Here is a 26686-nt window from a genome sequence, read left to right on the forward strand (position 1 = left end):
CGCAGCTCTGCTGCGCCTGTTCCGGGTTGAATTCTGTCCCTGAACTCCGTTTTTGCCTTGACCTAGTTTGATTAGCTCACGTATAATTAACTATTATTCGTATTATCACCTTCTCTTTTGTTCGTTAATTCATTCCTTTATTCTTTTTCTCAAATTATCCGTTTTAAAGGTATTTTCGACATAAATCGCCTAATCCATTGTAATTATTGTAATTTTCATTATTGCAATTTTCTTTATTGTTTTTGTCATTATTTCTTGTATCATTTGTATGTTTTCACATGTAATTGAACATTAAATCCTACTTCGACCCAATTGTTTGCTAAATTACGTGTCAACCGACTTAGCCTAATTCTCACATGTTAGGATTAAAACTTGGATGTTGCATTGCATGCATTCAACCGACGATATATCGAGTATAAATGATGTCCCTAATCATTAGTAGAGGCCGCTATCGAGGCGGGCGGGATTAGGTGTTCGATCAAAAGAGCTTCCTAATACGTACCCTCACCCCTTACTCCAGATCTCCGTGAATACCCGTGTTCATTGGCATCCACGAGAGTCATTCTAGACATAGAATGCTAAGGGTAATGATTGCTTAGTGTTCATGTCTCTACTTTGTGTTTTGACATGACACGAGGTATTCGAACGGTTCCAATTTCCTATAAAAATTGGTGGCGACTCCAACAAAAATGCAAACGCTTGTTCTCTTCCTCCCAAGCGCCCCCGTGGGCACCCCCGCTGTCCACAATCCCCGGTGAGTCCTGAGAAGTTTCTAACTCCCCAACGAGTGCCGATTTTCAAATGGATGTCACACATGCTATTTCCCACAGTCGATCTTTCGACCACCATGGATGGCGAGCCTTTGTCCACAAACAAGATACAACTCAAGGACGTATCCCGATGATGCCTCGTGTACGACTCTTTTTGACAAGCTGGCAAGCTTTTGCACGCGCACAAGAAGCAATTCAAGGACATATCCCGAAGATTCCTCAGGTATGACTCCTTCCTATGGCTGGCGAGCCTCAAAACACACCACCTTCAACACCGGCTGGTGAGCCTTTGCACGCAAAAGATTCAAGGACATATCCCAAAGATGCCCCAGGTATGATTCCTTCTTATGTCTAGCGAGCCTTTATACGTAGTCTAATGGACTTTAAACGACTCGAACCGGAAGTCGACAGACTCCAAAATATTCTCGGCGACAGGTCCTTGACTCGAATCCCCGAGTCGCCTCGACGTCGCCCTTCCCGACGGCAGGTCCTTGGCTAAAACCTTTTTGAGTCGCCTCGACGTCGCAATGGTCTTCAGGTTGTAATCTTCGATTGAACTGGAGATCATACTTTGACTTTTGCCCTGTTCAAGCCTCACTCAAAGTGGGGGCTCTGTAGATACCCAGTATCTGCACCTTCCAAAAACCACCCGATGATGATCGGACAATAACATGTTTTTGATATGCGTGCGTAGATTGGCTATACAAGAGACGGTTTAATGCACTACTCGGATATGAAAAGTGATTTCATAAATGGTTTTCTAACTTCATTTGCATTAAAATAACACTATTTAGAGTTAAAACCGTCTTCGGACCCAAAACCGACTCAGAAACCCGCAACTCGAGTCAACCTGAGTCAACCCGAGTCAAACCAAATCTGGAATGTCAAATATAATGCCATGAATGTCTTTATCATGTCATTTCTATTAAAATGACCCTAATTAGAGTCAAAACTGACACCGGGCCAAAAACCGACTCCAAATTCAAATCCCGACTCACACGGGTCAAACCCGAGTCAAGCACACAAAACACCTACCTCAAGTAACACCTAAAATCATCTTATTAGATGCCCATATTGTTACACAACATCCTATTTGATTGCCACAAATCAAACCAACCAAACAAAGGATGGAGAATTGGCCACGTCCAAATTGAAAAGGACAGGGCACCCCAGTGCATAGCAGGCTTGCTCGCGCCTCAATGGGGTGTCTGCTTAGCCTCCAAGCAAACTCAACCGACCTACCATCCAACATTTCCCTATAAATACCCACCATCACATACCACAATACTCACGCGAGCGTCCGCCCCTTCACCTCTCCCTTAAAATTCTAGACTCGACTTCCTAAGTCACAAAATCGACACGTGTTTATGACCTACCGATCGTAAACACAAGCCTTACACATATTGTTTGGTATCGTCGTCGTGCATTCGAACGACCCATTCAACCAACTTAACATTAATCAACATGTTTTAATTAACATACTTTAAACTCATTTTCAAAACAAAATCCTTTTTTAAGGCACTCTTTTAAACTTCTTTGATCGTGAGTAGTCGCTACGAGAAAACTTGTCTCTAAAGTCTTCTACCTTGCAAACATCAATACACGTAAGTTTGAGGGTGTAAATATCTCATTTACTGAGTCCAGGCTACCAAATGGGGACGTTCTCTATTCTCAGTACCATACCAGAGGAAAGCTCTACAGACTGTATCAATCTTCTTTAGAACAAGTTTTGGGATCATGAAAATTCTTGCCCAATAACTATGAAGAGCACTAAGCACAACAGAAATAAGGACAACTCTCCCTGCATATGACAGTTGTTTAGCCCCTATTCTCTGTATCCTCTCAGTGACCTTATCAACTAAGCACTGACAATCAAGCACCCCCAGTCTTTTAGGCATTACTTTGACACCCATGTACTTAAAGGGGATACTGCCTCTTCATGCCAGTAAGTGCCTCAATATCCTTTACCTGACTGTCACCCATCCCATTACAATAGAAACTGGATTTGCTACTATTCATGTGGAGACCAGACGCCAAGGAGAAAGTACTGAAGGCCCTCATCATTAGAGTAATAGAATTCAAATCACCCCTGCTAAACAGCAATAAATCATCTGCAAAACACAAATGATTCAGGCTGAGTTTATTGCATAGAAGTTGGAATTTAAACTCAGGGAACAGGTGAAGCACTCTAAAAAGTCTACTCTAATAATCCAGACATATAGTAAACAGCAAGGGGGATAGAGGGTCCCCTTGCCTTAACCCTCTTCTCCCTTTAAAAAAACCAAATACTTCCCCATTCAGAGCCAATGAGTAAAAAGGGGAAGACACACATTGCATAATAAGATCAATGCTAGTCTTAGGAAATTGGAGATGGACTAGCATATCATGTAAAAAACTCCATTCAATTGAATCATACGCCTTTTGGAGATCAATCTTCATCATGATTCTAGGGGAACATATCTTTCTATTATATAATTTTATGAGGTCTTGACATATTAAAATGTTGCTCACAATATCCCTCCCTGCAATAAAAGCACTCTGAGAAGGGTGGATGATATCAGGCAAAATACAGCTTAACCTTGAACATAACACTTTAGCCATACACTTATATACAGTGTTACAACTGGCAATGGGCCTGAACTGAGTAACACTGTCTGGAACTTAAACTTTAGGAATCAAAGTGAGTGTGGTATTATTAGCTTCCTTCAGCACTTTCCCTGAGCTAATCATATTTCTGACAGCAATGCAAATGTCTTTCCCTACAATAGCCCATGAGTCCTTGAAGAACTGGCTATTATACCCATCAGGACCTGGGGCTTTAGTACCAGGGATGGAGAACATTGCATTTTTTATCTCATCATCAGTAACAAATCTGGTAAGAATCTCCCTGTGCTCATCAGTTAAACACTTACCAGCTCTAATGACTCCCTTATGAACAAAAGTCACCTCATTAGAAGAGCCAAGCAAGCCTATGTAATACTCCTCAAAGGCAGACTTGAATCTTTGAGGTGTAGTACACAGCTTCCCCTCCTTATCTTTGAAATGATAAACCCTGTTATGAGCCCTTCTTCTCTTAATACTAGCATGAAAGAATGCAGTATTCTCATCCCCATTTTTTACCCAATTCTCCTTTGCTCTTTGAGCTAGAAAAGAATTCCTAGCCTTAGTTAAATTTACTAGATCCTGTGCACATTCTCTTTCAGCATTGCACAAATCAGGATTCAAAGGGTCCTTTGAGAGGTGGTCTTGGAAATGCTTTAAGGAAAGTTCAGTAACATGAGTAAGGTTCTCAATATCACTGAACTGTTCCTTATCCAGATTCTTCAACTTCTTCTTTAATCCCTTCAATTTATTGACAACTCTGAACATGGGTGTACCCTGAACATCATAATTCCACCCCTCCTTGACCACTTCAGAAAAATTTGCAGCCATAGACCACATATTAAAGTATTTAAAGGCAGACTTCTTCCTCATATATTTCTCAGTCAGAGTGATCACACACGGGCAATGATCATATAGACCTTCAGGCAAAAACAAAGCCACAGAATCAGGATAAGAAATGATCCAATCATCATTAACAATCACCCTATCCAGTCTACTGTAAACCTTTGTATCATTTTCATGTTTGTTATTCCAAGTGTAGTAAGAACCAGTCACCTTAAGCTCGTGAAGGTTACACCCACTCATCATACTTCTCATGGGAGCAATCTCAGCCCATATGACAGCAGCACCCCCTATTCTTTCATCCACAGAGGTTATACTGTTGAAGTCCCCACAAACTAACCAAGGACCAGCAACATAGACACTATACCCCTTAATACTCTCCCACAAACTCTCTCTTTCCTGGATCTTGTTAAAACCATAGACAAGAGTGAAAAAGAAAGACACCTTCTGCATTTTGTCATAAACCTTTGAGCGAATACATTGCTCAGTGATATTTAAGACATCCACCTGATATAGGTTAGGGTCCCAAAGTAACCAAACACGACCACCAGGGTGATGACTATTATTTGTGCAGATAGACCAATCATTACATATAGTAGTTCTAACATTATTCCACTTACTCCCCTTTATTTTTGTTTCTAGTAAACCAAATAAACCTAAATTATTTTGGTGAATAAACCATCTAATATCTTGTTGTTTATTTAGTTTATTCATACCACGCACATTCCAAAATCCCAAGCTACCCATTTTCAGAATTAGCAACTTGGAACCCCAATTTCCTTCTACTTTCAGTTCTTGCTTTTTGCATTGATAAATTAAGAGCATCCATGAAGGTAATTCCTCTAGGGGTAAACAATCTAGGCTCCCCAGAATCATTCCTTAACAGCTTACTTATGAACCTCCTTGGCAATGACTGACCATTATCAATCCTTTCCTGTCCTATAGCAGGAGTCTCCGTTATGACAACTTGCTCCACCATAGGTGTGACCACTGAGATAGGAGGAGAGACAGGCTTAGGAACAGGTTTTGCAATGGGTGTCTGAGTTGGTTTCACAGTTTTTATGTTAGCAGCAGCAGGTTTAACCTGTGGTTTTGCCTTTGGCCGCCAAACTTTCTGAGGTTTTTTCCCATCAGCCCTCCACAAATCAGATGTATGCCCAAGTCCCTTACACTTATCACAGGAAAGGGGCAACCAATCATACACAACTCTTACCCTCTGAGTCTTTCCCAATTCATCCTCAAAAACAAGCTGAGTAGGGAATTCCTGTCCAATTTTTATCTCAACCAAAACTCTAGCATACCCAAGGAATGCACGGTTACTAGTAGCCTCATCACAACGCAAGAATTTCCCAGCTAAACCACTGATTTTTGATAGACACCCAGGACCCCAAAACTTGATGTCTAAACCATATAGTTTCATCCAGATTGGAATCAATTGCACATCATGTTTAATTAATTCAACATCAGGAGTCCATTCTTTTACTATTACCGGTTTACTATCAAACATAAGATGACCGTTCCTAACAACTTCCAGCTGTTTCTCTTTTGATTTAAAGCGAATCAGGAAGATGCCGTTCGGTAAAAACGAAATACGATCAACTCCATATGATTGCCATACTCGCTTAACAAAACCCGTAACCACACTACTAGGAGGCTTCGCGCCCAGAATGTAACAGAAAACAGCAGACGACCAGTAATTAATCTCACCTGCAACATCATCTGCGGAGAGTTTAAGCACTCGTACCGGCTGTTCCTGAGCATTCTCAGTAATGACCTCCACTTCCTGTTCTTCCTCCAGAATCACATCCAATTCCTCCGACGCCAACGGAGAGAACGTTAATTTGATCGGACGAGCAGAAGCAGGCAATTTCCCTTTATTATTACACATAGATTTATACGTGGAAAACCCTTGAATGGAAAAAAACACGGGCACCAAGGCAGGAGAGGATTTCACTATGTAATTGGGAGAATATAAGTATGATAATGATAATCCTTGTAAAGTTCTCTAAGTACTGTGTAGCTAGTAGTATGTATGTTTATGTGAGATAATGTAGAATGTGTTGTGTATGTTCTCCATCAAATGTCCCATCTTGTGATGCTTGCTTCTCTTTATATAGGCTTCTCCAAACGGTAGAGTAATCTTCACCATTAAGAGGAAATATTCTCTCTTAATTGCGTCATTAATTTCCTCCTTAATTGCGCATTAATGCCTATTAATGCCCCTTCTTTATGACCAAATCTTTTTCTTAATTACCATATTTAAGTGGTAATAATGTTATATAATTACCCTTGACTTGGTCAAATATTGACCTTACATTTGACTCTTGTCCTCTCCTGCCTGGTGCCAGACTCGAGCTACTCTGACAATCCTGTCCTGATTGTCAGACCAGGGTTGAACTTGATCCTGAAGATGATGCGGGATTCTAGCCTCAACGATTGGTGTCAAACTTGAACTACCCTGTTGGACCTACCCTGATCGTCAGGCCAGGGTAGAATTCTATCCTATCAGTAGTTCAAAAATTCCAGGCGCAACAATACACTTAAGGGAATTGTTACAAGTTACTGGTGCATTTGAAGATATACTTGATCCACTTTTATTTGTTAGTACACACATGCACCAAAGCCGAAGAGTAAACGTCTAAAACAAAAGATGGTAATGAGCCATACAAATAAACCAAAATTAAGACATTTTTTTTTGCAGTGGTAAAGAAAGGTTGCTTACTTTCTCATGGCCCTATATGCTAGACCATGAGCACGTTTAGTAAGATTTCTAGGTACGAAACTAGAACATAAACAATGGAAAAGAGGAAGCAAAGAGGAAATATCTTTGAGACCTCCCCTAACCAATGGTGTCCCAACTCAACTCCTGCGATTTGATACAGGACTTGGGGACAATCAGACGAGACGTCTAAATGCAGCATCCCCTGAGAAAGCGCCCACTTCAGAATCTTACGGATACCTAAAGCCTCAGCTTGGAGGGCCGATTCAGACCCGAACGTACATCCACCTTCAAAAATGACGCCATTCCCACAATCATAAACAATCCAACCCACAGCAGCATCGAAGTTTTCGAACCAACTGGTATCGACCTTGATTCTAGTAAGACGGCACGAATTTCCAGTACCAATAAGGTAGAAAGGAAAATGATTTCGGATTTCGTGTATTACCTCGTAATTTGATAATTATTTATAGGAATAATGTATGTAATTCGAATAATTAATTAAAAGACATTTATAATAGTAATTGCAAATAAGACGATAATTAATAATAAAATAATAGATGAGTCGAATAATATTGACCGAGGGGTTGACTTACACATGATAAAGGAGTTTGAATCGGGAATTTTAATAATAATAATAATAATAATAATTATAATAATAATAATAATAATAATAATAATAATAATAATAATAATAATAATAATAATAATAATAATAATAATAATAATAATAATAATAATAATAATAATAATAATAATAATAATAATAATAATAATAATAATAATAATAATAATAATAATAATAATAATAATAATAATAATAATTGTATTGTATAATAAAAATATTATAATAATTACATAGTTTCCTAATACCGCTCTATTTGACCTACCTTATCACTATAAATAGATGGTATGACCTAATTAGAGACCTTATTCAATCATAAAATTCATAATCTCACAATATAGAGAGAGAGGGAGATCTAGACGGACAAAGAGGAGAATTCTAGCTAGGAGATCGTCACAAGATAACTTTCTATCGTCTCTTAACATACTCACTTTAAGACGAGTATAACTCGCTAAATTGACCACCATATGACCCACCACTATCGCGAGACTGGCCGTGGACCACCAGGGATTAACCAGGACCCACCATTGACCACCGTTGACCGGCGGGAATGGGCTGTTATTAGGGTTTTCGCATGGTGGTTATACACTACGCCAAATCTGGCAATCAATAAGGAGCGTATCACAACGGTTTAATGCATTTAATAATGACACTTAGATTACCGTTTTTCGAATATTGGCGGAAACCTAGGCCGTTCTAATAGGAATAACAGTTTCCCTCCAAAACTGTTGTTATTATAATTTGACAACGGCTGCTTAATAAACCGTTGTCAAAAACGTTTTAACGGTTTCCAAAAACTCGTTATAGAATATAATCACTCTTATCAGCGGTTGTTAGAAAACTGTTACCAGTTTAAGATATCAGCATTTCGAAAACCGTTACTAAATTTATACCAGCAACGGTTTTTGTTACCTGTTGTTATGTTATAGCTACGGATTTTTCGTAACCGTTATTATTTTCTATTATGAAATAACGGTTTTTCAATTCAATCGTTTTCAGTATTTGATTAGATTTTTCAGTTTGACTACTGCATTCAAAACTTTATCAGAACTTTAATAAATATTCAATTTGATCAATAATATTCAATTTGACCAAAATAATTCTATAAATATGTCTTGATAATGTTTTAGGTCAAATTCTAAATTATCAAACATTTACTCTTTAATTTTTCTCTAAATTTCTCTCTAAAAAAAATATGGCTGGTGTATCAGAGCTACAATCATATTCTCGTTGCGCACAGCCTTTTACTTGCATTCTCCATAATCTCTCGGTTCATTATGCTGTGAAAGGAAAGGGTTTAAACCCTAATTTTGGATGGTTGACGCAAATACTTCATGACTCCGGTTTCACCGCGGTTAAATAAGTGTACCTTGTGTCTACAAACAAGGACGGTTTTGTAGGCTTCACTTTTATCGGTTTGACGAAGCCAACTGCCATGATAGTTTTCGTCAAGGAAGAAAATTAGGGGCGAGATTTGCGGGGAAAGAGGACTTCTATTCGGATGATAAACAACAGGGCCCTTATCTATGGGTTGCGACCCATCTTGATCATCAACCGCCGACACATTGTAAGAAGCATTACATTCATGCCACCGTGCCTATGTCATGGGAGAAAGAGGCCATTCCACCTGCACTTCCCGGTGATAATGAAGGGCCGATCTACGACTTGTTCTATACCGAAATTCATAATGAGTATCTTAATACTTCATCAGATTCGAACAATTAAGTCTTTAATTATTATCTGGCATTGTAAGTTGTATTTGGATTATGGTGGTTATTTGAATTAAAGTTTAATTATTTATGTTTTGTTACGGTTTTTGTTACCCCATCCTCTGGAATTTAGAGACAATATCGCCAGAAAAATATCTAACTTTTATTATAATGACTTAGGTTTTTAGGAGTAGATTAAAATATCAAGCTAAAGATATTTATCACGTAAAACAAGCGTTGTCAAACGTGAAAAAGCAAATGTGTAGTGTGGAATTCAATGGAGGAAGTATGTTTTTTGTTACTCTATCCTCTGGATTTCAGAGACAATATCACCATATAAGTCTCTTTCTCCTTCAGCCTAATCTACACAGTCATTTTCCCATTCCAACGGCACTGTCCCCTGCTCGGCAATGCGACCTTGGCGGTGCAGAATCGGAAGTAGTAGGAGACGATCAGATTCATTCGCAACCCATAAATATGGGCCTACCTGGTGATCATCGTGATCAAACCAGAGTCTCAAAGAGTCATTGTTATAGAATGCCTGCTCAAGTTTGCGAGCCTGACGAAAGCATTCCCGTTCCTCACCCCCGCCAAACTCGATGAGGGCGCACAGCCCGAAGCCATCATGCGCATCATTGTCCGGGTAGATAGTTTGGACCAAATTCAATCCGGCTAACTGAATCAAACCTATTAACCAGTCAAGGCTATACGAGAGAATAGCCTTTCCATGCCCGTCCTCTGTATACGGGAGATTGTGAATGATGCACGTAAAGGGTTTAGCGTACATAAATCTACTTGGGGGTCCTGCAAGAGATTCATATGACACTTCATCATCATCAGCAGCAACGGATGAATAATATGAACCACTATAAGTTGATGAACTTGACGACATAATCGATGTGAAAAATTAACGGAGGACTTAACAAGTTAAGAATTGGAAAGTGCAAACGGTACAAGTTAAGATTGTGAAAATTATAATTCTACTTATAATGAGTTTGGGTTGTATTGGAAACGGTATAATAAGATAGTAAGAATTGGAACCGGTACAATAATAAGATAAGAATTGGAAACTTAACAAGTTAGGAATTTGAAAGTGGAAACGATACAAGTTAAATAAGAATCGGTCAACTCTACCGTGTTAAACATATTAGCTTACAACGGTTATTCAAAAACCGTTGTCCAATTAGTAAAAACACAACAGTTATCAAAGAACCGTTGTCCAATTAGTAACAATAAAACGGTTATCAAAAAATCGTTGTCCAATGACTAAAAACACAACGGTATTGATTTGACTAATGCATGCCTTGTAATTTTTACTTTTTCTAATTCAAAGTTGCAGTATTGCGTGTTTGACCATATGTATAACACAAAATGATAACGGTTCTTTGTTAAGCCGTTATCATATTACATATATCAACAACGGTTGGACAGAACCCGTTTTAAAAAAAATTGTTTAATTATCTGTGATTTTCTAATGTTTGTGACTTGACTAATGCACATGCCCTGTAATTTTTACTTTTTCTGATTCAAAGTTGCAATATTGATTGTTTGACCGTATGTATAACACAAAATGATAACGGTTCTTTGTTAAGCCGTTATCATATTTCATATATCAACAACGGTTATTATAAATCCGTTGTCATATTACACCAATAAACAACGGTTTTTCTTATAACCGTTGAAAATACAGATCCACTATGAAAACTGAAAAGTTTGTGGTTTTACCAATGCATGCACTATTATTATTAGCTGTTTGACCATTATTCACCTCATGCATGCATGCACAATTAATACAAGTTTGAATGTAACGTATGGATGAAATTAATCTAATTAATTATAACTTTATTATACTATAAATAGCATCACATTTGCAGTAACAATAAGAATCACTTTATTATTACTAAGCTTTCTACTTCACTTTTTAAACAATATACATATACATACATATCATAGTTAAAAGAATGTCGTCATCTTCATCATCCGCGGTCGCACCTCCTCAGCAAATCGGTAACCCGCTATATCAACCCGATTACGTGCATAATTCACAATCTCCCAGTCATACGCGATGTTGATGGGAAGCCAGCTTCTAAGTCTCTTAACCCATTGAGGGACATCCTCATTGAGAATGTGTTTTCAAATGTTAAGGCAATCCACCCGGCTTGGATTTCTGGTCGTGGGTTTCTTGGATATGCTGTGATCGTGTTTCGAGGGGATGGTCTTGGCGATTTTCGCCAAGCAAAACAACTCTCTGCAAGGTATGCATCACGTGAACATCAAAGGAGCAAAAGTGACTTTTATGGCGACGACCCTAAGGATCGTTATGTACACACTGGGCCTTACTTATGGGTTGCCACTGCTGAGGACGCTCATCTGATGAGAAGGTTCATATCGTACAGGTTTATTAATGTACCGAAATCATGGGAAGACGAAGAAGTGCCTCATTTTGATCACCGTCTTGATGCCGATGTAGTAAGCTTGATTTATAATCAAGTTTATCCTCAGTACCCACCACCTGGTCAAGCTGCTGTTAGGGTGTTTAATTAATATACTAATTAGTTAGCTATTTGTTTTTGTGGTTTTTTATTTTTTATTGTGTTTCCTTTTTTTCCCCTTGTTGTACTATTTTTTTTCCGCCATTGTATAATATGCGAGTTTTAATATATAGTTCTACTCTTTATTACATGCAAATAATTATTAACGTAGATTTTAAATAACTTGCGAACAGACAAATGAATGAAACAATAACATATAATATAATGACAACGGTAGTACATAAGAACCGTGTTAGAATATAAACACCTCTAAAAATAAATGGAAATTGGAAGATATTAATAAGATAATTACAATGGTTCTTATAGGAACCGTGTTAAATTATGTAATTGCCGAATAACATATTTTAAATAACCTTCTTTCTCTCTCTCTCTCTCTCTCTCTCTCTCTCTCTCTCTCATTAAGCGGGGAAATGACAGTGAAATATTGAAGGCAAAATAAGAATGCAAGAAGTTAACCATGGATATCGTAGAACTCAAAAATAATACGGCATGGCTTAAGTTAATTGTCAAATTTCTTCTTTTAATTGTTATTTACCTAGTTTATTATGTATGGTGGTAGTTTGTACTCTTTATATGTAAACTTGTAATCCTTTAAATAAATGGAAATAAGCAAGATTTTCTGAGAAACATATTGAAATTAGCTGGCATATACCAAATGATGCTTTATTTCTTGGCGGTAAAATCAAACACAATGAAATATAAAATAAAACGGTTATACCCAAACCGTTGTTCATGACGTATACTGTTATAACGGTTCAGGCCGTTGTTATATATATAAAAATGATGCTTTATTTCTTGGCGAAAAAATCAAACAAAATGAAAATATTACAGACAACGGTTATTTCTAACCCATTGTAGATAGTACTAATCAATTACGGTTTCAAACAAAACCGTTGTCTGTTTGGAAACAAAATACAACGGTTTTTCTTATACCGTGTTTATTACTTTCCAATAAACAAGGTCTTGCAAGTGTTATATTATTCACATATATACTTTGAGTATCCTCTGCCCCACATAATATCCTCAAACATTGAGCTTCCCCTCAACCATCAGCCTACCCCATCGTCGTCGCAATCATCATGATCATTGCCATTGCCGTCGCCAGATCAAACCGGATTCTCCTCTTTAAAGAACTAATAAACCCTCCTCTCTAGAGATTTGTTTGTTATTATAAGTATGCACTGTTATTATTTGTTTATTAATTTCTGCTCTAGATATGGTCAAAAAGCAGAAAACAAACCAATGGAAATGCGTCAGGCGACGACTCAGGTGATGAGAATACTTTGCAACACACTGCGGGTCGAATGCGCCACAGGGTTTCTCTAGAAGCAATAAATTCAAAAATACCTAATCCTTTATAGTGGGAGAAAGATACGGGGCTGCCATATGGTGAGAATGCCAGGTATTTTGCGAGTTGGATTGGTTATTGTGTAAGACAGTATGTGCCTCTCGGTACGCCGCGTATCAGTGAACTGAGTAAAATACTGATGTGACCATTATTTGAGCGTATTTAGTCCTCGAATTAGCCTTGTTCCCATGCTTTTTAGTGCATATTTAGGTCATTTATTATCTTTAGTCCTTTGTTTTGCATATTCTTTGAGGTTTTGTTCCCTTGGTAGGAAAGGAGTGCAAAACCTTGCATTTTCATGGCAAAATAGAGCTAAATTGATTGAATTCAATGACCAAGCATCAAAGAGAAGACAAGACTAGAAGGCCTTTGTACATATTATAGTAGATGGGCAATGATGAGGAAAGATCCTTGCATCCCCAACAAGATCCCCGAGGATTGTTGGAAGAAGGAGGAAGAAAAGAAGAAAACTGATCCAGAATCCGAGCGGCTTGACCCTCGGGACGCTCGTCCAAGACGGCCAGAATCCGAGCGTCCGGCCAAGGAATCCGCTCGTCCAGCAGCCAGGCAATCCGCTCGTCCCGTTGCCTTGGACGCTCGGATTGTGTTACAGCAACTTTCCTTTTCTTCTTGTGTCATGAAGGATGTGCATATTTCGGAAAGACCGACAAAAAGGAGACCGGCATCTCTTTTGAGAGGAGCGATTCCTCAAGGACTTAATCATCGTTTAAGCCCTTAGTAAACCCTAATTTGTGTACCTAATCCCCACTATAAATACCCCATTAGTCTAATTAGATAATCATGTTCTTCTTATCAATCTCTAGTGTAGTTTATATCATTCTAATCTCTTCTTAATCTTGTAGTCAACTTTTAATCAAGTCTTAATACAAATCTCATTTCCTTAATCTCTCTTTTGTTCATCTTTTATTTTGGGTAATTGAAGATTATTTGGGTTATTATTGGGAGATTGACAACCTTCCAATCATTCAAGTACTTCTATTATTCTTTGCTTTATTATTGGAATCATTAGTAGGTATAATTCTCTTAATCCCTTTTTAATTATTGTTAATCATCTTCATTTGTTCATCATGTTTTGCTTTGTTGGTATGATTGACAACCTTGCTAGCATGTTTACCATGATGATGAGTGAGTAGTTTCTTTAACTAGGGTTAATGGATAATTAGGGGAAACCAACATGGGGGATGATTCATGCTTAATTTAATATGTTTTTATAATTTATTTGCTTGGTTGTTGTGATCTCAAATTATGCACATGTTATGTTTGATGAAATGCGAGCCTATGAATCCTTGCATTTTTTACCCATCACTTACCTTTTCAATGAGACTTGTAAGACATAAACCAACTTGAGTCTCATTAGACCATGCATATAGTTGAGTAGGGAGGATTAAGTTGACTTGTAGGTGTTGTATAATCTAATCGATTCGGCTCCGCGACCCAGACCTTCCTAGGATTGTAAGATATAAACCAACTCGATCCATCACAACAATAATTGCTTGCTTATAATCTGAGAATACGTTTGTATGATCAATTCCCATGAATCCCCTATGAACCCATGACACCCTAGTGCCTTTTATCAATTGTTTACATCCCTTTTTAATCATCTTGCTTGTTTACTTTTATTGCTATTTAGTTTATTGATCTTATACTTCAAACCCCAAATTGTGACACCCCTAGACACCGCTACTTGCAATCGAAAATCTTACTTCAATACCCGTCCCTTGGGATCCCCTTTACTTACCTCTTTACTAATAGTATAGTTGTTTGTGGAGATATAAATATTTTTTTGGTTTAGGTGCTCCTAACGGCAAGTAACCTAAAATTAAGCTCCAAGTGAGTCCGACCAAAAATGGCGCCGTTGCCGGGGACGGTGTTAACTTGATTTAGATTTTCTTAGATTGTTATTAGTTGTGTCTTTCTTTGCCTTGGGGAAGTAAAACTTCTCAAGGTTTGTTCTAATTATTTTCGAGTTGTTTGATATTTTGCATGTCTAGAAGATCACAAGGTAACTTGTTACCCATTGATCACGAAATTGAAAGGACTTTGACAAACAATAGAAGACTTGCTAGAGGTACTTTGAGAGGTATTGGTGAGGTTGTAGATATTCAACCAAACACTATTGAGTTCGTCAACCCTTTTGCAAGAGAAGGTGAGGAGAACCCAACACAAAATCAAACCACAATGCCTAAACTTTCATCACATTCCGTACCAACTGAGGAGGACCTACCCAATGGGACTCCCACGCCATAACACTTAGCCGGAAACTTCATTGCCAAATCCGCATTTATCCAATTAGTCGAAAGAAGCCAATTTGGAGGGATGCCTAGTGAAGACCCTCATTCTCACATGGAGACTTTTTGTGACTATTGTGATGTGATTTCACAAACCGGTGTAACTCAAGACTAAATTCGAAGGGTCTTATTCCCTTTTTCTATAATTGGCATCGCAAAACAATGGTTGAAGAGCCTTGATAAGGCTACTCTTGTAATTGACTCTTGGAAGAAGTTGGCTCTAGCTTTCTACAAAAAATTCTACCCTCCGGAAAAGGCTAACATGCTAAGAGCTCAAATTACGGGTTTTAAGAAAAGGGATGAAGAATCTTTGTATGAAGCTTGGGAGAGGTTCAAGGGAATTTGTCGCTTATGTCCTCACCATGGACTTAGCGAGTGGTTCTTGGTTCAACAATTTTGCAACGGTCTTTATGAAGACTCAAGAAACATTCTCAACATGGGATCAAATGGTATGTTCATCGAAGTTGACGACAATCAAACTTGGAACAAAATTGAGGAAATGGCGGTCCATAACTCACAATATAGTAGACCTCGCAAGGCTACTAGAGGAGGAAAGCATGAAGTGGAATCTATTACTTAATTGGGTGCTCAACTTAGTGCTCACATTGATACCATCAACTTGAAGTTCGAAAAAGCTATGGCTAGACTTGAAGAAGCCTCAAAATCACCAAAGCAACATGTCAATGCCATGGCGGCATCTTCATCAATCCCAAGTGGGATATGTGAGAATTGTGGAACTTTGGGACATGACCAAAGTGAATGTAGGGGAACAAGTGAATGCTTTTCAAGCATACAAGAGTGGTACCCCTTATTCTAATTATTACAATGAAAACACCAAATTCCACCCAAATCTCTCATACAAAAACCAAAATGTTCAAAACCCTCAACCAACATACACCCCACCTCCCATGAGAAACCAAAACCAAAGACCCTTTTTCAACCAAAACCAAGGTTACAAAACCAAACTCCATACAATCAAAAAAATGACCAAGGTTTTGATGTTCAAAAAGCGGTCCTCCAAATGCAAAAGAATCAACAAGAGTTTTTCACTCAAATGCAAAAGGATAGTCAAGCAAAGGACATCACCATCAACAACGTCCTAGCCCACACAAAAATGTTGGAAACTCAATTGACCCAACTAGCATCTTCGAGTTCTCAAAGATAAAAGGGGCAATTACCACCTCAAAGTAATCCCCCAAGACATGAAACGGTTAGTGCCATTCACTTGAGGAGTGGTACGAGATATGAAGGACCAAAGAAGCAAGTTGAGAATGAAGTTGTGGAAGCTAGTGACAAAGAAGAAGTTGTGCAAAACTCCAAGGAAGGAGAACTAACAAAAGAAGAAGTTTCAAAGAAAAGTGAAGACAAGGCCAAGGAGAAGGAGCCCATTGTGATTAGACTTCCTTTTCCAAGTCGTCAAGCTAAGCCCAAATTTGATGACCAACTTGGGAAATTTATGGAAATTGTCAAGAACTTGGAAGTCTCGATTCCTTTTACGGAATTAATCAATCACGTGCCGGCCTATGCGAAGTACATGAAGGACATCCTTACGAAAAAGAAGTCGATCCGGAAACTTGAGACTATCGCCTTCACTAAGGTGAGTAGTGCAATCCTTCAAGGGAGTTCACCTCCGAAACTTAAAGATCCGGGAAGCTTCTCAATACCGTGTACCATTGGCGACACCACGATTAACAAGGCCTTATGTGATCTAGGGCTAGTGTGAGTGTTATGCCGTATTCGGTGAGTAAAAGGTTAGGGATGGGAGAGCTTAAATGTACCGACATCACACTCCAAATGGCCGATAGATCGACGAAGACACTGTTAGGGATATAGAAAGATGTTCCCGTAAGAGTTGGGAAATTTTTCATCCCGGTGGACTTTGTCATTGTTGACATGGAAGAAGACTCCAATATTCCGATCATTCTAGGTAGACCTTTCTTGCACACCGCGGGTGCGGTGATAGATGTGAAGCACGGAGAACTTACTCTAGAAGTGGGAGACGAGAGCATAACTTTCAATCTTGACAAGACCATGAGAGCTCCCCGTTTGCATGAACCATGCTTTATGGTTGATCATTATAGCCGGAAGGATGATAGGAAGAAGTCGTAATTTCAATGGAAAAAGAAAGTTGATGATGCTCCATCAAAAGAGCAAGAGAATAGCAACAAAGAGAGCTTGAAAAGCTCACCCATGACAAGTGAAGAGGATGGCCTCATTGGCCAAAATAAGAAAGGAGGAGAGTTGTCTCTATCAACTCAAGAGATTTTTTGGGAGTTTTTTTAAATCCCATCAATTGCAATATCCAAACAAACAAGAGAGAAAAATGATAGAGAGAGAAAATCCCAAAAAATCCTGAAACATCTAATCAATTTCTTCTAATAAACCCTAATTTTCACGCATCGATGGCTAAGACTAGGAAAAATTCAAAAAATACTAAAAATACAAATTCAAATAAACGTTCATCAGGATCTGCGTCGAAGAATAGGTATGAAGTTTTGAAATATTTGGAGGAGGAAATCGTGGTGGAAGATGTCTCTGAAGAGGAGGAAGTCCAGGTGATTGCACCGTTGGACCTCTCTCAGACGATGGTTCCCATACTGGAAGAAGGGGATTTTGTTGAGGAACATCATGGGGCTTGGACGGAGGTTATTCGAAGGAAGAAGACAACGCCTTCTCCTCAGCCTCCGACTGTTCCTGGTAAGGTTACTCTTCAATTAACTGATGTTGATGTGCTCCCTGAGATCAACTATTGGTCCTCTTCTCTGTATGGGTATATCATGGGGACTAATCCACCATGGAATGTGGTTTCTGGTTATCTTAAACGCATATGGAAGGATTATGATGTTGATAAGATCTCCTTTATGCCGAATGGAATATTCATTGTTAGGTTTAAAACTGTGGAAAAAATGAAAGAAGTGGTGAAAACTGGGCATTTTATGTTTGATAATAAACCTGTTATCATCAATGAGTGGTCGCCAGAGGTGGATTTGATTAAAACTTCTGTTCAAATTGTTCCTATTTGGGTGAAGTTGACTGGTTTGGATCTCAAATTCTGGGGAGTTGCTAGTTTGAAAAAGATTAGTGGTCTCATTAGGGATTTCGTCCGTTGTGATGAAGCCACTATGCATAAGACTTTCCTGGGATATGCTAGAATGTTAGTTGATGTTCAAGTAGACCAATCCTTTCCAGCTACTCTTCAATTTAAGGATGAGAAAGGTAAAACACATGATATAAAGGTTGAATATGACTGGGTCCCTGTTAAATGTACTCAGTGCCAGGGCATTGGGCATAGTAAGGATCAATGTAGAAAGAAGAAAGAGATTAAGAAAGTTAAGCAGGTGTGGCAAAAGAATGTTGTTCAACCTGGTGTGGTGCAGGGATTGGATAAGGGTAAAGCCCCTAGTGTTCCTGCTACCCCTGCAGGGCCTAGGGTGGCTGTTATACAAACTCCTGCTGGAATAATCACTTGAGTTATGAGTCAGGATGGAAGTGGTCCCTCTGTGCATCGAGGTAACACATTCTTGGATGCTCTAAACATGGCTACTATTAGGAACACCCAATTGAGGAAGAAAGGGACTGAGAATGGCCTAGGTGGGGTGATTGAAAATGGTTAACTTGGGCTTTTGGAACATTAGAGGACTTAATAGCCTGAATAAACAAAAAGAAATAAAGTGGTTTTTAAACAACAATAATTTGGGGCTATTTGGTTTAGTAGAGACTAAAGTTAAGTCAGTTCATTGGAATAACGTTAGGAATGCTATTTGTAGTGATTGGTCTATCTGTACTAACAACTCTTTTGCTACTGGTGGGAGAATTTGGCTTTTGTGGAACTCTGGACTCTTGGATGTGGATATTCTGGATATCACTTCTCAGACCATTCGTGCTCAGATTACTATCAGAGGGAATCAGCTTGTGTTTAGGTTCACTCTTGTTTATGGCTACAATAAACCTGCAGAGAGGGTTGATTTATGGCAAAGTTTGCAGAGGTATAAGAATATGCATCAGGGGCCTTGGATGGTTGGTGGAGACCTTAATAATCTCTTTTTTCCTAATGAAAGACTAGGGGGAGCTGAGGTGACTCTAGCTGACATTAAACCATTCCAAGATTGCTTACATTGTTGTGAGTTAGTTGATATCAAGGCAATTGGTTCATTTTTCACATGGAACAACAAACAAAACCTGAAGACTTTGGTGTATAGCAGAATTGATAGGTGCTTAATTAATGATGATTGGATGAGTATGTTCCCTGAGGCCTATGCTTATTTTATGCCTGAGGAATATTTTGATCATTGTCCATGTGTAGTCTATCCCTTTGGCAAGCCAATCACTAGAAAACCTCATTTTAAATATTTCAATATGTGGAGGTTGGATCCCAACTTTAAACAGGTGGTTAGTGAGGGTTGGCATAAAGAGTTTAGGGGGACCCATATGTTTCAACATGTCTGTAAGTTGAAACATTTGAAGCATGGTCTTAAGAGGCTGAACAAAGGTGCTCTGGGGATATTGAAAACAAGGTGAAAGTTGCTAAATTGGCTCTCCACAAAATGCAGGAAGATCTTATCTCTAACCCCATGGATTCTGGTATGGTGGGTGCTGCTAAAATTCTGGCTGATGAACTCTTGCACTTGAAAGCTGCATGGTATATGTTTCTGGAACAGAAGGCTAAAGTGGACTGGACTGCTATGGGGGATGATAATACTCATTATTTTCATTCCTAGTTGAAACATAGAAGGGCTCAGAATAAAGCTATTCAAATTAAAGAACAAGGTGGGAAGCTGTGCACTGAAAGTTCTGATATACAGCAAGCCTTCATTGAGTACTATAATGGCTTGTTAGTCAGCAATAATTCTGTGGATGCTGTGTGTGAATCTGTCATTGCTGCTAGCCCTATTTTGAATGCTGCACATCATGAAATTTTAAATGCTGAGGTTTCTACTGATGAGATCAGAAAGGCTATGTTTGACATTGGTGGTAACAAAGCTCCTGGTCCTGATGGATTTAATAGCCAATTCTACAAGGACACTTAGGAAATTACTGGGGAGAGTGTCATTAAGGCTGTGACGGATTTCTTTACCTCAGGTAAGCTACTCAAACAAGTCAATGCTACTCTTATTACCTTCATACCTAAGATTGAGCTTCCTCAAGATGTGACCCAGTTCAGACCCATTGCATGTTGCAATTCTATCTACAAATGTATTAGTAAGGTTCTTTGCAACAGACTGAGCATGATATTACCAGACATAATTAGCCCCTCTCAGAGTGCTTTTGTTAAGGGAAGAGAAATTGTAGAGAACATACTTATATGTCAACACCTGGTGAAATTATACAACAGGAGTGCTGTGTCTCCAAGGGTAATTATGAAAATAGACCTCCAAAAAGCTTATGACTCCATTGAATGGAGCTTTGTGAGTAATATGCTGAGCTCTCTAAACTTTCCTCCTATAATTACTAAGTTGATCCTTGAGTGTGTGACTACTCCCTCCTATACTTTGGCACTTAATGGGGAAACTTTTGGGTTTTTCCATGGGAAGAGGGGTTTGAGGCAAGGGGATCCCCTCTCTCCACTCATTTTTGTTATTTGCATGGAGTATTTGAGCAGGATTCTTGGCAAAATTCAAGAGTATACTAAGTTTAAGTACCATCCTCTTTGTGGCAGAATCAAGCTCAATCATTTGGCTTTTGCTGATGATTTGCTATTGTTTTGTAGAGAGGATAGAACCTCCATTATTGGGTTGCTAAGGGCCTTTCAATCTTTCTCTAGAGCCTCTGGGTTGCAAATGAACAAAGGCAAGTCTAGCATTTATAGTAATGGGGTTGACCATTTGGTACTGACTGATATTATCAAGTTTTCAGGCATGACACATGGGTCTCTTCCATTCAAGTATTTGGGTATACCAATTGCCTCTAAGAAATTGTCTGTGTTAGAGTGTAACTGTCTGGTTGAAAGGGTAGTCAGCAGAATTAGAAGTATTGGCAGCAGGAAGTTGAGCTATGCTGGTGTGACACCCCTCGATAGGGCATCAAAAATAAAGCGGAAAATACGAGGTTTTTAAAACCTTTTTAAAAGCTTAAAGTGCGAAATCCACCATAAGCGGTCAAACAAAAGTGAAAAGAAAGATAATTAAGTTTTACAATTTAAAGCAAGTGCGTTGGGGAAAAGATATCCCACGAATAAACACAAGTCTAACGATAGGTGAGTCTAAGCAACCTATAACTAAGGTCCAAGGGTCAACGTTCTCGCTAGCTCACACGTCTTCCCCATAATCTGCATCACGAACCTGTCATTCATGTAAACATGAACGCCACAATCAGTGGGGAGTAACTCAGGGTTCTCCCAGCCACAATATGTCAAAATGCACATAAGCAAGAACTTAATTAAACATATTAATCATGCATCATACTTGAATGATATGAACAAGGGAATATAATGATAATCATAACGATATAGGCATGTTGCATTCTTAATGAGATAGGCATCGAATCATATGAAGAAGGTAAACAACGGATCAATTTAATAGAAAATACATGGATGGAAACCAATAGCCATTCCTTTGAAAACCTCTTAACAACCATAGCACGGGACGTGGCTACTAATGTCACATTCATACTTATGGCTTACATCTCACCATAAGAACGGATGGGAACATCAATCCCGGCGATCATATCGCAACTAGGGGCTTGCATCTCACCACTAGTATCCGATAGGACCAAGACTCTCACAAATAGTTATAGAAGACGTGCACTCTCGTATATGAGAACACACCAATGACCGTAACAAGCAAGACATTTACAAAGGATTGACTCAAAACAAGACAAACCCCTAGACTCCAACCTCCTGGTAGGACGACGATCATAATACGGTCCTAGTCTAAATCTGGCCAGACTCTCGGGATGGACGACACCCGATTCGACATACAATCCCAAATCGTATCCAAGACTCGATCCATGACACCTAGCCGTGCCCCAAGGTCGAGTAACCCCAAATCGGAACAATGGTACCTAGCCGTACCCCAAGGTCCGAAGAGGCGGAAGGAAGATAGCCCAACTCGGAAACAATGGCACCTAATCGTGACCCAATGTCCGAGGGCAAATAAATGAGGAATGTCGAGTAGTCACACAATGTAAACCGTCACACTCCGGTCACAAATACGTAAGTAACAACGATTTGCATGATTATAACGTCAATAAGTCTTAAATTAACCAATTACCGATAAGGAAGAAGATACATGCATAAACCATTGATCATTAGAGGTTACAAGTGAAAAGGAACACACAGGGGACTCCCGGTAGGAGAGGGTACCGGCCGCCAGGGCCACCGGTGGGACAACATGCCAAGATCGAAATTTAATAAAACTTACAAGATGCGCTCCCAAATGGCCAAGAGATGCCACGCCGTCATCCTACTGGGACTACTGACCAAATTTCGAGAAACTCATAAAACCTTTAGTGCACTCCCAGTAGGTCACCCATTGCCTGTCATCACCCACCCTACTGGGAATACGACCAAACTTCCAAAAACTCATAAGACCTTTAGTGCACTCCCAGTAGGTCACCCATTGCCGGTCATCCACTGGGAATACTGACCAAACTCAAAATCACCTAAAATCCTCGGTGTACTCCCGGTCAGAGATGGGCCGCCGGTCACCCTAGTGGGACTACTGAGCTTTCTAAAAAGTGTTCAAAACTTACAGAAACTCCCACCGGTCCAAGAGACTGCCACGGAATCACCCTACTGGGACTACAAACACGCGGATTCAATGCAAAACACTTCCAAACCATTTGAAACCAACAAAAATCGTTTCCCATCAATTGTTTACGTATCCTAGCATGATTCTAACTCGCAAAAACACATATTTGAGCATGTGAAAGGGTAATTTCGGATTCAAGAGATGTAGCATGAGATTTTCATCCAAACATGTGAGAATTGCAAACAAACATGATATTCAACAACCAAATTAGCACCAATCATGAAAGATACAACTTTTAACATTCATATGAGATTATAACTACATAAAACCACACAATTTTAACATAAAAGTCGAGTAACCCATCACCGTTACCTTTTTGCTCTTAATCTCTAATGTAATCGTCTCACAAGCAAGAATCCACTTCCGGGCCAACTAACCTTTCTCCTAGAAAGAAGGAGGGCGATGAGAGGAAGAGATAGGCGCGAAAATCACTTAGTTTGGATAAGAATTGAGCAAGTTATGGTGATTTTAGGGTTGAGAGAAAAGGGTTAACAATGGTGGAGAGGTTGTTGGGGGAAATTTCAGAAATTAGAATGAGGGAGATGAAGTTGTGAGGTGTTAGGTGAGGGTTTTATGAAAAGAAAAGAGAAGGAGAAAAGGCCCATAAGTTGTAACAAGCCCAACAACTCAAATTGAGTCGGTTTCTACTAGAAATGACGTCTCAAGCCCACTACAACTCAAGACGGGAAATATTATTATTATTATTATTATTGTCCGACCAAAATATTTATTTTGTATAACTTAAGCTTTAAAAATATAATATTTATAAAAATCATGTTTAATAATGAAATTAATTAAATTAAATAATTAAAATATAAATAAGACAATAGAACGGTTAATTAAATTATATTTGCCAAAATGGAAAATTCGCGGGTGTTACAATCACCCCAACTTTTAAAAAGTTTCGTCCTCGAAACTTGAAAATAGAAAGGGAAAGTGATACAAAAATAAAACTGAAATTTTGAAATCGGTAAACAAAACATCAAAAAGGTTACTTATCGTAAGAATCGAAATCCTTTCAAAGATCCCAAATAAAATTTTCCGACATAACCAAATTCTCATCAAAGGAACGAAAATGCTCTCGTTGCGCATTCAAGAACATCACATTCCAAATCGAAGATATGGTCAAAAGCAAATCATTTGTATAAATCGAAAATCAAAATACTTTCAAAAACATTAACAAAGAATTTTCAAAAGTATAAGTCTCATTCATGGAACGAAATTGCTCTTGTCGTGCACACAAGAACGCTAACTTTCCAAGTCTAAGACAAATTTAAAGCAAAAATCATTCGCCGACGAGCGCAGAACAAGTTATTAAACGTTTCAAATAACGTGTTCTAACATCCGATCAACGTCAAAATCAAAAGAAAAGGCAATTCACTCAAATTTTCTTTCGCAAGGGTCAAAATAGAAATAAAGGTTTCATTTCTAAATTCAAAAGGAAGTCAAATTCCTGAAAATATATTATTAAACTCTTGACAACGAAATCATAAGTAGGTCAAAGCTAGTTAGAAATTGAGCACAGTTAAAAGTAGCTCGGGTTTAGCAATTAAAAATCAATAAAATGAAGTTATACTCGTAGGACAAAAGGATAACTAAATCAAATTTTCATTTTTGAACTCTTAAAATAGGTAGGGTTTAGTAAAAGTAACATAAACTTTTAACGACGAACCAAAAATGGTAGTTTGAAACGTTTAGAAATTTTATGAATTGAAAAGTAACTTAGATATCATGAAAACAAGATACGCTATGAGGGTTCAAACTTAACCAACAAAGAGATATGATGAACTTCCTAGGAGAAGAGTTGAAATCGAATCTACCAGGCTATCAAAGATTGAATTTCATAGGTTAACATCAAATTCTAAAGGAGGAGCAAGCATAAACGAGGAAGAGAGGTATGAACGGAAACACTTATGGTCAAGGAGGACGGGAAGTTAGGCAACAAGGAAACACTAGATACTTAAATCTCGAACAACCAAGTCACCCTGAACGGTTCCGAAAACTTCCTAACCACTAAACTCATAACCACATAACTCCCAAATATTTCCTCAAAATACTCACAATTTACTCCTATGCTACCCCGTGGGTCAAGTCACTCCATCATAATTGTGATTCCAAAACTCTCAAATATAAATCATCTATAAACGATTTCCATGAAATATCAAAACTACTAAAAGAGTTACACACATAACCAACTATCGACTACTAGGAGTTCTCACTATGGTAAAATCCTAAATCAAAGGTCAAAATCTCCAGGTCTTTATACCTTCTAACACTCCAAACCAAAATCTTATTCACACCCGAATTCACAAGCCTAAATGATCACATTCCCCAAATCTTAAAGACCACCAACCAAAAGTAAATAGATTGTCATACAATTTTTCCTACCCAACTCAACTCAAGTGCCACTAATCCAATTTTGACGAAATCAAGGTTTGCAAAGAATCCTCAAGGGCATCTCACTCACTCTACAACGTAGCCAACAATGCCATCACTCCACTAAAGAAACAAGGGCAATAACTAGGTCAAGAAATGATAGAAAATTTCAATGGGATACATGAACATGTCAAGGTGTGAGATTAAAAGAGTCGAATAATGACGGTAACTAGATAACAATAGTAAGAGGTATAAGAATCAGGGAGCTATTCAAGGCAAGGAAAAGACAAGTAACCTTTACACTTGAGGAATAAATCTAATCAAGGTATGAATGAAGGGAAGGAAGATGCTTAAAGGTACGAGGGGGATTTTAGGGCTTACACCATACGCTTTCTAAGACTTAATGTTCTCTCTAACAAGGTCACGCCTATTAGGGTATTGTACCATCATAACAAAACAACCAATTTCCAAAACATGGGTTAAGGCAATTCATCTCATTCCTTATATGAGAGTCTCTCTTAAAGGATTACACCTCTATGTCTGATCAAGGTAAAAATAAATGCTCGCTTAAGGGTTGATAAATTGGTTAGATTCATTGTTCACCTATCCTATCACATAATAGAATTTCCTAAGGTAAACCTACCACTCAAGTATAATAGCATCTCTTTATCTCAAGTACTTGACACAACCTCAAAGTATAAAACCATAGGGGTAACAAATACTTCTCAATGCTAAGTCTCTCTCAACTCAAGAACTCTCATGAGCCAACTACTATCGAATCACATTACCAATCCGTTACGGTCATCAGCATCCCAAAGTATTTTCTTTCAAATCCAGTATCATAGAACAAAACCTACCATCGAGTTCTCAAGAAACAAGGTCTTAGTTGTAACAACACTTTACCACCCTATGTTCCCACATTCTAACTCCATAAATTAAAACTATGTTCCTCAACTTAACATTTGGCATCAACCATACTATTATCCTTTCTAGCTACTAAAACAAGCGCTAAGACTCCCCAATAATGTAGCTTAGTCTCACTCTCATACCAACCTCAAGTAGTAATCAAGATCACTCACTTAGACA

The 26686-nt window shown here is 38.5% G+C and overlaps 1 protein-coding gene and 1 non-coding gene across 2 annotated transcripts; both read right to left on the minus strand.

Moving 5' to 3' along the window:
- Positions 1 to 3431: 3431 nt before the first annotated feature.
- Positions 3432 to 4928, minus strand: LOC141601077 (uncharacterized). Its single transcript, XM_074421341.1, has one exon. The coding sequence runs from the start codon at positions 4926 to 4928 to the stop codon at positions 3432 to 3434; it is 1497 nt and encodes a 498-aa protein (XP_074277442.1).
- Positions 4929 to 15738: 10810 nt separating this feature from the next.
- Positions 15739 to 15845, minus strand: LOC141603167 (small nucleolar RNA R71). Its single transcript, XR_012525061.1, has one exon. It is a non-coding gene; the product is annotated as a small nucleolar RNA R71 (small nucleolar RNA).
- Between the last annotated feature and the right edge of the window lie 10841 nt (positions 15846 to 26686).

Source organism: Silene latifolia, chromosome 9 (genome assembly GCF_048544455.1).
Source record: "Silene latifolia isolate original U9 population chromosome 9, ASM4854445v1, whole genome shotgun sequence".
Lineage (NCBI taxonomy): Eukaryota > Viridiplantae > Streptophyta > Magnoliopsida > Caryophyllales > Caryophyllaceae > Silene > Silene latifolia.